Below are 12,108 nucleotides of genomic sequence, written 5' to 3'. Positions count from 1 at the left end.
AGGGTAACTAGTGATGGGCAATAATTGGTGGCCTGGCCAGCAATGCCCACATCCCACGAGTGAATAAAACAAATTCTTTGGGAGAGATAAGGTGCCCTTTTGAATTATTAAAAGTTGGTATGAAATACTGTAACTGTACACAAATGCATTAAATGTCAAACTTAGTGGTACTGTTAACAGACCTATCAAAAGGACATATATCTGAAAGATTCCATTACTAGATTAGTTCTGTGCAACTGACATATCCCTGCAAGCTTCTGCTACCAGATTAATTCTATGCTACTAATTTCGTAACAATCCATTATCACAGTTGGGCACTAGCTATTTCACCATTTGAGCACTCAGAGGCTAACGACTACTTGAAACGGAACTATAAATTTCCCTGCTTGTAGTTATAAAGGATTATGCACATGCAAGAAATGTTTATTGTTATCAGGTATTAAGTTAGTGGAGGAAAATTGATGTATTATGTGGGTTTCTGTGAATGAGTGTTCTTCAATATTGTGAATTATGAAAAAAAACTCCAAACTTTATTTTAGTTCATCACTGCCTGCACTCAGATCTGCCATGGTGGAAACTGGGTGAGTTGGTATGGCAGGTACAAAGGAAAAATGTGGTGTCTAAGGGCCTGGGTTGCAAGACTTGACATAAATTGGCATCGAGCCTATAAAGGAAAATAGGAGCTGAATACAGAATTGGCATGGAGGGTATGAGGTGGTATGAGGATAGGTGGGAATGTGAGTAGGTAAAGTTTGAAATAGATGGCATAGGGAATTGTGTGAGAGGTGAGGCATGTATTAAAATTCAATATATTAACATCTGCCCATACTCCTCTGAACTCTGCATCATCTGTCCTTAGTCTCATGTTGACTGGCCTGATTCACAGTGAACCTACTACCCATGAATGAAAATCTGTTAGTCAGGCAGACATGTTTAGAAGGAGGGTTTGCAGAGCCAGAAGTCTCTTAATTCTCTCAATTTCTCAACACATGGAATAAAATCCAAGTACAGTTTCATTTTACAGGGAAAGTCAACACAGGTTGAAATAGGAAATGTCAAGTTGATTTCAGTCATATAACTGATGTAAGTCAGAGGAAAGGAAAAGAGATTTGCTAGCAGCCAGGTTTATCAGCTGGATCCTGAGTCAGGCCTGTCAGTACTTTAAGAGCATTGTATACAGCTAGATCACATTGCTTCATTTTCCAATCAGCTCTTTAAACATAAGGTGCTGGACTTTCAGCCACACATACTCCTATTGGCCAAGCTTCAAACTATATCAAGAACAAGGACTGTTTCATTCCTTTTACGTTTGCTGCAAGTCATCTCATGCCGTCTCTGCTGTTATTCCCAATTTTTAAATTTCCTCCTGTACTTTATATATTCAGGTTTCTTCTGTAATATCAACCCAAAACCTAAGAAATAGGAGTAGGCTATACAGCACTTCAGCCTCCCTCACTATTCATGGGCTTTAGAAACCCCCCACCCAGTGCCCAATAACTGTTCAGTTAGCGAAACTTTTAGCCAGGTATATTTGGGCAAGAACATTTTCCAGTTCACTGAAGGTAATCGTCCTCTAGTTAAGTGCTCATAGGCTTGATTGTACCTTGTCATTCTCTGGTTGTTGTAAATCTGATGATAATATGATCACGTTTCTACAAACGCTCCCCCACTAAAACATGCTCCTTCATTCCTGAGAACTAAATTAATCGCTGCTTCTTTCCCCACTTTGACAGCACATTGATCAAGAAAGTTCTATTGTACAGAGTTCAGAAATTCCTGTTTCTCTTTTCCCTTTATCCTGTAGCAGTATTTTAGTCTATATTAGGCAAATTTAGATCTCCCATTATCACTACTCTATATTCTTGCTGTTTTCTATGGGAGGGGGATTGGGGAGTAGTGGTTTGGTTTACTTCAGTCGGCTGGACAGCTAGTTTGCAATGCAGAGTGACAACAACAGCATAGGTTCAATTTCCACACCGGTTGAGGTTACCATGAAGGATTCTCCCTCTCAACCTCCCTATGTTCTGATAAGATTATGGAATTTGACAGTCTTTATTCTTCTCTTCCTGATATTTTGTGACCTATACTATACAGTCAGAAGTGTAATAGTTCTACTATTATTCCTTAACTTCAGTCGTATAGACTGTATCTTTGATTATTGACGTACATCATTCCTCTGATATTTTAATGGTATTTTAATTAATACTGCCACCCACCTGCTTTATTTTCTGTCCCTGTCTTCATTTAACACCATGTAGCAGTGAATGCATAGTTCCCACTCCATCTATGTAAGCTAGATTTGCTATTGGCACTATATCATAGTCACAAATAGTAATTTATATGCTTGCAAGTCACTAACCTTACTAACCACGCTACAGGCATTTCCACATATGCACTTCAAACTTAAACTGCCTTGTATTGGCCTCTCCTGTTATTCATTCGAATTTTGAACTGTTCTTCACTTCAGTGCTGTTTGTTTAATCTAGTCCTCTGAGCACCATGTTTCTCCTCTTTCATGATTCTTCATGGTGTCCATTTTGCTGCTAGATTATTGAATATTTTTCCTTGATAGTTTTTAGCTTTCTTCCAAAGATCTTACAACCAGCACTGTAAAGGTTCTACCTGTCTACTTTTAATGGGTCTGCTTTGCCTGAGAATTAGACCCTGTGACATTTTTCCTTGTTAACTTTTATCCCGTCTGTACTTACTAGTGCCTGACATTGGGCATAGTAAAAAAGTTATGATCTTTGAGGCTCCCAGTCAGATTTCCTACCTAGCTCCTGAAACTTGCCTGCAGAATTTCAGCTCTCTGTCTTGAATTATTGATTCATACATTTACCATGACTGCAGACCTGTTTCTTTTTCTCTTCACCCCTCTGCCTCCCCCCCAATAAAATGTCCTGCACCGTCTCAGTGATGGAGGATTCTCTTACAATCCCATTGAAAGTAGGGTGAGAACAGAAGTAGGGTGACTGCTGAACTGTGGGAAAGTAAGGCAGAAAATGAAATCAAATTGAGATCTCTAAAGCTGTACCTGATATCCTCCAAGTCTTTGGAATGCTGCTGTAGATAATCCATATTTTCCAGTCATCCATCTTTTTATTCAGCCTTCCAAAGCCTACAAGTGATGAATAAAGGTCTTCATAGAGTTGTACCACACAGAAACAGACCCTCCAGTCCAACTCGTCCATGCTGACCAGATATCCCAAAATAATCTAGTCCCATTTGCCAGCATTTGGCCCACATCTCTCTCAACCCTTCCTGTGCGTATACCCATCCAAAAGCCTTTTAAATGTTGCAATTGTACCAGTCTCCAACACTTCTTCTGATAGCTCATTCCATACACGTACCACCCTCTGTGTGAAAAAGTTGGCCCTTAGATCCCTTTTAAATCTTTCCCCTTTCACCTTTAAACATATGCCCTCTAGTTTTGGACTTTCCTACCCTAGGGAAAAGATCTTGTCTGTTCACCCTATCCATGCCCCTCTTAATTTTATAAACTTCTTTAAGGTCATTCCTCAGCCTCTGACACTCCAGGGAAAATAGTCCCAGCCTATCAAGCCTTTTCCTATAGCTCAAACCCTCCAACCTTGGCAACATTCTTGTAAATCTTTTTTGAACCCTTTCAAGTTTCACAACATATTTCCTATGGCAGGGAGACCAGAACTGAATGCACCATTCCAAAAATGGCTTAACCAATGTCCTGTACAGCTGCAACATGACCTCCCAACTCGTATACCCAATGAACTGACCAATAAAGACAAGTGTACCAAAAGCCTTCTTCAGAACCTTGTTTACTTGCAACTGTGAACCTGCAGTCCAAGGTCTGTTTGGTCAGCAACACTCCCCAGGACTTACCATTAATTGTATTAGTCCTGCTCTGATTTGCCTGACTAGAATGTAGAACCTGATCTGGAGGTGTCCCTGTTATGGGGCCATGTTTGTAGATATTCTTGTAGCTGTGCATGTTCCTGCAAATACTGCATCAGTGACTACCTCTGTTTGATTATTTCCATGTTGGGTGACTATTATAGCAACATTCTCATTGAAACTATGTATTTCACTCCATGTGTTTCTGGGCAATGAGTGATGATAGGCTGACTGACCGAATGGGGCATTTCACAGATGTGTTCCCAGTTATTATATTCTGCATCCCTTGTTCTGAATCATAATTGGTAAATTTTATATTCCTGTTTCTGTGTGGTAAGTGTTCTGAGAGCAGTGGCTCAAATATTTTAGTTTCATTGATATCAGGGCATAGTCTTTATGCTAGGATGGAGAAAGTGAGCAGTCAAATTCACAGACATTCTGTTTTATCCCAGCATCAAGTTAAAATAGCAAGTGAATTGTCCAGATTAGGATGGGCATCAGGTTCTGTATATACTCCCCATGTACCTATATTAATTTTAAAATTTAATTCACAGATCATCAGCGCGTTTTTTGGATATATGGAATCTTCTCTGTGCTTATTTCAGCCCTACCAATTTACAGAGGAAAAGAAAACAGTGAGTATTGATGATAGAATGAACTTCAGAAACATTGGAGTTTATTTCTGTTTTTAAAATTCTTTCATCAGATGTGGGTGTCACTAAGGGTGTTCCCCCTTTAATGTTTCCTTCTATGCTGCTGTCTTGTCACCCGGATTACCTCTGTGTAACCCCACCCCTGTTTCTTTTGAGTCCCTTCATATAAATTTGTTCTATTCATTCATGGGATGTGGGTTTTGTTGGATAGGCCAGCCCCTATTGCTCATCCCTAGATAACCTTGAGAACGTGATGTGAACTACCTTTTGAACCATTGCAGTCCATTAAGTGTAGGTACTTTCGAAAAAAAAATTAGAGGGCCAGTTTCAGGATTTTGACTAAGCAACATAGAAGGAACATTGAATATTTCCAAGTTGGGATGGTGAGTGGCTTGGAGAGGAACTTGCACGTGATGGTGTGCCCATATTATCTGCCCCTTTGTTCTTACAGATAGAAGTGGTCATGGTTTTGGAAGGTGCTATCTCAGGGCTTTTGTGAATTCCTGCAATGAGTCTTGTAGAAAATGTACACTGCTGCTGCTATGTGTTGGTGACGGAGGGAGTTAATGTCTGTAGGTGTGCTGCCCATTAAACGGGTTGCAGGCATGATGGGGCAGTTTTCCACATTGCCACATAGATGATGGAGGAAAGATCATTGCTGAAGTAGATGAAGATGATTGGACCTAAGATACTACACTGAGGAACTCCTGAAAAGATGTCCCAGGCACAACTGCAAACATCTTCCTTGGTGCCAGGTATGGCTCAGTTCACTGGAGAGTTTTCCCACTGATTGCCATTGACTCCAGTTTTGCTTGGGGTCCTTGATGCTGTACTCAATCAAATGCAGCCTTGGTGTCAAGGGCAGTCACTCACAGTACATCTCTGGAATCAGCTCTTTTATCCATGTTTGAACCAAGGCTGTTATGAGGTGAAGAGGTAAATGGCCTTGGCAGAACCTAAATTCAAGTGACAATGAGCAAATTGTTGCAAAGCAAGTGCTGCTTGATTGTACTGTTGATAACATCTTCCATCACTTTACTGACAATTCAGAATAGACTGATGGCATGGTAATTGGGTTAGATTTGATTTTTTTGTGTACGGGACATAACAGCATAACCTTCTATATTGTAAGGTAGATGCCATTGTCACGGCTGTACTGGAACAGCTTAGCCAGGGGCACAAAAAATTTTGGAGCACAGGTTTTCTCTACTGTTGTCAGAATGTGGTCAGGGCCTGTACGTAGCCTTTGTGGATGTGCTGAGTGCAACGAGCAACTTACTATTTCAGAGGGCAGATATGAGTTAACCACATTGCTGTGGGTGTGGAGTCACATGTCAGCCAGTCCAGATAAGTACAGCAGATTTCCTTCTCTAAAAGGCATATTCAATCAGATGGGTTTTTATTTCAGTTGTGACCTTTTTCATGGTGATCACCAGATTTAGTTTTAAACTCCGATTGTACTATCTGCTGTGGTGGGATTTGAACCTGTCATTCCAAAGCATTGCCTGGATCTTTGGGTTACTAGTCCAGTGACAATAACATTATGCCATAGCCTCACCACATTGATGTACTTACTTTACCCACAAGAGTCCATGATTTTGGAAATTCCCATGTTCTTGTTGGTCCTGCACCCTGTCCATTCAGCAGTCAGAGTTGCTGTGACCTCTGTGGGGAAACCCCACACCCACTCACCTTCTGGAGGTCCCAGTCTCCTCCTATTCACTGTGAGACCCAGCTTTACAATCTATAATTACTGCCTCCTACTGTCACCAGTCCCTCAGTGACCCAGTGTAGTGAAGCCCATCCTCAGATTTGAGTTGTTCGTTTTCCCCTGAACGCCATCACCTGCCCTCTCACTGTTATTGAGGAAATTCTTAAGACTGACTTGGTAGATCAGCCCCAACTGATTAGAGTTCAACTCACTGACTGTTCTCTGTGCAGCACTTCTATTGACCTACCAGTTGTCCCTGTATTTGTGCTGCAAGATTAACTGTGGCACATCCTCTGGGCAGCAAGGATGCGTATCACTGGGCTGATATAGGGCCAGGTGCCTGACTAACTTTGGCCAATCCCCTGCTGTTAATTTGACTCACTACAGTGGTACCTTCTGACTGATCATAGTTCCCCATTCCTCAACTAAGGACTGGTTACCTTTGAATTTCACACGTGGCCATTTGCTTGAAACATATGCACTGTGTTTGCCCCTGTAAACTGCTGGAATAAGCTGAGGTGTGAATTTGTCTGAGCACAGTGCTACAGAGTTACATGTTCACCCCCTTGTGAGTTCACTGCTCCCTATCATGACAAGCTGCATGCTTCTCCCTCTGCTTTAAAAAGCAGTGAAAGCCACAAAGACTGGCATACTGTAACTGAGCAATGAAGATTATGTTCACTAAAAAGCTATGCAAGCTACTAGGAGGGTTGCAGCATCCAAGTAAGTGTAAAGTGAATGAGTCCTAAGGTAGCATGCAAAAAGCTATGATATACCTCATGCAGATTTTTTTTCATTCATGGGTTATGGGCATCACTGGCTGGGCCAGCATTTATTTTCCATCCCTAGTTGCCCTTGACATGGTGGTGATGAGCTGCCTTCATGTATTGCTGTGGTCCATTTGCTATAGACTCAATGTTGTTAGGAAGGAAGCTCCAGGATTTTGACATAGCAACACTGAAGGAATGGCAATATTTTTCCAAGTCAGGATGGTGAGTGACTTAGAGGGGAACTTGCAGCTGGTGGTCTTGTCGTGAATCTACTGTGCTTCTTTTTTATAGATGTTGTTTGTCATGGATTTAGAAGCTGCGGTCTAAGGAGTCTTGAGAAATTTCTGCAGTACATCTTGTAGATGGTATAAACTCCTGCTCGTGAGTGTTGGCAGTGAAAGAGTAAATATTCGTAGAGTGGTGCCAGTCAAGAAGACTGCTTTGTCCTGGGTGGTGTCAAGCTTCTTTGTGTTATTGGAACTGCACTCACCAAACAAGTGGCAGGTATTCCATCATATTCCTGATTTGTGATTTATAGATGGTGGACAGGCTTTAGGGATTCAGGAGATGAGTCACTTGTTGCAGGACTCTTAGCTTTTGACCTGCTCTTCTAGCCACAGTATTTATCCAGTAAATCCAGTTCAGTTTCTATTTAATGGTAACCCTGAGGATCTTGATAGTGGGAATTTGGTGATGGCAATGCCATTGAAAGTCATGGGACGATCGTCATATTCTACCTTGTTGGATATTGCCAGGCACTTGTGTGGCGTGAACGTGACTTGATACTTGTCAGTGCATATCTCGATATTGTCTGGGTCTTGCTGCATTTGGTCATGTACTGTTTTAGTATCTGAGGAGTTACAAATGGTGCTGAACATTGTGCAGTTATTAATCACCCGTTTGTTACCTTATGATTGGCGGAAGGTCACTGATGAAGCAGCTGAAGATGGTTAAGTTAAGGACAGTACTCTGGAACTTCTGCAGAAATGTCTTGGAGCTGTGCTGATTGGCCTTCAACAACCTCAGCTATCTTCCATTGTGCCAGATGTGACTTCAATCAGCAGTGAGTTTCCCCCTGACTAAATTGTACTTTAGCTTTACCAGGGGTCCTTGATCCCACACCCAGACAAATGCAGCTTTGATGTCAAGGACAGTCGCTCTCACCTCTAGAATTCAGCTCTTTTGTCCACGTTTGAACTAAGGTTAGCATGAGCTCAGGAGCTAAGTGACCTTCGCAGAACCTAAACAGTGCATCAGGGGGGAGGTTATTGCTTGATAGCACTGTTGATGACATTTTCCATCCCTTTATGATGATTGAGTTTAGACTGATGGGTGGTAGTTGGCTGAGTTGGTTTCTCTTGTTTTTTGTGTACGGGACATACCTGGTCAATTTCTACATTAAAATAAAACAAAGAACTGTGGATGCTGGAGTTTTGAAACAAAAACAGGAATTTCTTGAAAAACTCGGGCAGGTCTGGCAACATCTGTGGGAAGAAAGCAGAGTTAATGTTTTAAGTCGTGTGACTTCATTAGAACTCTGAGTTTCTCCAGCAATTTCTGTTTTTGTTTCAATTTTCTACATTGATGGGTAGATGTCTGTGTGGTGTCTGTACTGGAACAGCTTAATTCGGACACAAGAAGTTCTGGAGTTTTCAGTACTATTGCTAGAAAATTGTCAGAGCCCACAGCCATTGTAGTATTCGGTGTATCCAGTTGACTCTTGATATTACATGAAACAAATCAAATTAGCTGAAGACTGTAATGCTGGGGACCTCTGGAGAAGGCCAAGATCAAACATTCCCTTGGCAGTAGTGGCTGCAGGTTTTTGCAAAAGCTTTAGTTTTATCTTCTCACTGATGTGCTGGGTTCCCCAATTGTTGAGGAAAGGGGTTATTGTGGAGTCTGCTCCTCCAATGAGTTAATTGTCCACCACCATTCAAGACTAGATGTGGCAGGAGTGCACAGCTTAGGTCTGATCTGTTCCTTGTGGAATCACATCTCTGTCTGTCACTGGAGAACTGCAGCAGGCCTGAGACAGAGATGTTGGCCAGGAAACAGTATGGTATGTTAAAGTGGCAGGCAACAGGAAACTCAGGATCTTTTTTGAGGGCAGAACATAGATATACAGCGAAGTGGTCACTCAGTCTGTGCTTCATTTCCCCCATGTAGAGGAGACCACATTGTGAATAGCGAATGCAGTAGACTACATTGTGAGGTAAAGTGCAAGTAAAGTGTTGCTTCACCTGGAAGATATTTTTGGGCCCCTGATACTGAGGAGGGAGGAGGTAAGTGGGCAGGTGTTACACTTTCGGATATTGTAGGGGAAGGTGCTGTGGGACTGTGGGGGAGGGGGTTTGCGTTCAATTCATGTGCTGCTGATGATCCACAGTGCCTCTTAGGATACCCAACCTTGAATTGCTAGATCTGTTCGAAGTCTGTCTATTAGTACCATGGACAGATGCCTCTATGGCAGGCAGATTGGTGAGAATGAAGTCAAGTATATTTTTAACTTGTGATGGTGCCTTCACCACCTGACTCAGACCTAGTCTAACAGTTATGTCCTTTAGAACTCGACCAGCTTGGTAGGAAGTGGTGCTTCTGAGTTACATTGAAGTACCGCACCAAGAGTATATTCTGCATCCTTGCAGTGTTTTATCCAAGTGATTTTCAACATGGAGGAATGCTAATTCATCAGCCGAAGTGGGGATAAGATGTAGGACATACCGAGGGATGGTGATGGTGTTTGAGGACATTGTGTGTATGATATGATACCATGAGAATGACTGTGTCAGGCTGTTGCTTGAGTAGTCAATGAAACAGCTCTCCCAATTTTGGCACTAGCCCCCAGACATTAGTAAATCAGGACTTTTCAGGCTCACAGGGCTGTGTTTGCCATTGTATGGGCTGAAGTGGTGTGAGAGTTGGACAGAAAGCAACCATGGCAATGCGGTAAGGCTGGTGGTTTGTTACTGCTGACATGCAGGGACAAAGAGTTGAGGATGATGGTGATCGTTGAGCAAACAGGGACATTGTTGTGAAGAATCAGTTGGATAATGGCAGGATAGGTGTTAAGTGAGCTCCAGCTGTCAGCTACCTGCACTAATTCACACCAGGAATTTGTGCCATCTAGATTCACAGTGAAGAAGAGAGTTGGGATGGTATGTAAATAAGGCAAGGCCAATCAATGGCCAATTCTGAAGTCACCATTTAAGGCTTAAGGGAATAATATAAATCATTTTCTTGATGTCGAGATTATTTTCATTCTTGTATTTTTTCATCTTTCTCAACATTGCCACACCAAGGTGTGGAAGTTCCACCCATCATTACCACATTTTTCCAATGGCAGCTGGCATGGTTAAAGGACTTCAGGCATTGACACAGTGACAACATAACTGAGGCAGTTTTATGGAGTTTTTTTTAGTTTTGCAGGTAGCAAACAAACAGGAGCTGATTGCTGCCTACCTCCAACTATCATCCACATGGCCGGCCAGGTGTGCCAGGTTTTCCATTCAACAGAGAAATAAGGCCATTTGGAGAGGAAAGGAAAAACAGAAATAGGCCAACTGGGTTACCTCTCTCCCATTTGGGGAGGGGGTTGTGGGGTGGTGGTGGTGGTGGAGGAGAAGGAGCAAAACAAGTAAAGTTGGAACAAAAGTACCAGTACACCAGATGCACACCGTCAGTCTGATGGAACTGCAAGAGGCTGTCCAGGCCTCAGAGGCCATGCTAATGAGGATTGGGAACTGTGGCCCAGCTGTAAAATTTAGTAGTACCCTATGAAGTATCAGATGTGGAAGATAGCAAGCACTGCTGGACCCTCAAGTCAAAATAACTTTTCTTGTTCGTGTGCTCTTCTTGGAAAGAAATTGCCAACCTTAAATTTTCTCCAGGGCTGCATTTTGATTTTTCTATCGTTTAGCCAACTTGGTATCCGTGTTGCCCTTGACCTTATTTCTGAGGTTTTCAGTTTTATGAACAAGCTTCTTGATGACTGATTTGATTTTTTTTGGAAATTCATATAAATCACATACACTGCGTTACCATCATCAAGAAACTCAATCACATTAGCACCTACAATCCGATCCCACAACCAAAGAGATATTTCCCTCCCCATCCCTCTCTGCCTTTCGTAGGGACCACTCACTCCACGAATCCCTTGTCCACTCCACACTCCCCACTAACCCCACCACCCCGGCACCTTTCCCTGCAACTGCAGGAAGTGCTACACCCACCCCTACACTGCCCCCCTCACCTCCATCCAAGGCCCAATGCAAATGTTTTATATCTGACAGGGGTTCACCTGTACATCCTCCAACCTGGTCTCCTCTACATCGGTGAGACCAAGTGTAGACTCGGGGACCATTTCGTGGAGCATCTGTGCCCTGTACGCGATAATTGACAACACCTTCTGTTTGCAAACCATTTTAACTCCCTCTCCAACTCCCTTGATGACATGTCCATCCTGGGCCTCCTTCAATGCCACAATGACGCTACACGCAAACGGGAGCAGCAACACCTCATATTTCATCTCAGGAGCCTGCAGCCTGATGGCCTGAACATCGAATTCACCAGTTTTAAAATCTCCAAACCCGGCCTCATCCCATGTCCAAACCTCCCTCTCATCCCCACGTCCTTGACCTGACACAACCTGCCCATCTTCTTCCTCATCTTCTTCCCCACCTATCCGTCCTACCCTTACCAATCTCCACGATCCCCTACCTGCATCCATCTATCACCATCCCACATACTTTCCCCCAGCCCCACCCACCCCCTCCCTCTATTTATTTCCCAGCTCCCTTCACTCTCCCCAGTTCTGAACAAGGGTCCAGCCTAACATGTCAAATTTCCTACTTCTCTGATGGTGCCTGACCTGTTGTGTTCCTTCAGCTCCACACTGTGTTAGAATCTGACTCCAGCATCTGCAATTCTTGCTATCTCCAAGTGCTAAGGGATGTTAAGGGATATGTTAAGGGACAGTAGGAACTGCAGATGTTTAACATATTTAAGTTAACAAAGTGTAGAGCTGGATGAACACAGCAGACCAAGCAGCATCAGAGGAGCAGGAAAGCTGACGTTTTGGGCCTAGACCCTTCTTCAGAAAAAA

General features: G+C 42.8%; 1 protein-coding gene across 3 annotated transcripts in view; it reads left to right on the top strand.

The window, feature by feature from the left end:
- LOC125487247 overlaps positions 1 to 12,108 on the top strand; it is a 106,470-nt gene that overhangs the window by 57,146 nt on the left and 37,216 nt on the right. For all 3 annotated transcript variants that reach the window (XM_048617932.1, XM_048617936.1, XM_048617926.1), the window contains exon 5: positions 4,425 to 4,505. In XM_048617932.1, coding sequence (XP_048473889.1) covers positions 4,425 to 4,505 — 81 coding nt within the window. The remainder of the gene's footprint in view (positions 1 to 4,424; positions 4,506 to 12,108) is intronic.

The sequence above is a fragment of the Rhincodon typus genome, chromosome 2 (assembly GCF_021869965.1).
Source record: "Rhincodon typus isolate 14 chromosome 2, sRhiTyp1.1, whole genome shotgun sequence".
NCBI lineage: Eukaryota > Metazoa > Chordata > Chondrichthyes > Orectolobiformes > Rhincodontidae > Rhincodon > Rhincodon typus.
Note: the sequence above shows the minus strand (reverse complement) of the source record. Positions and strands in the feature narration are given on the sequence as shown.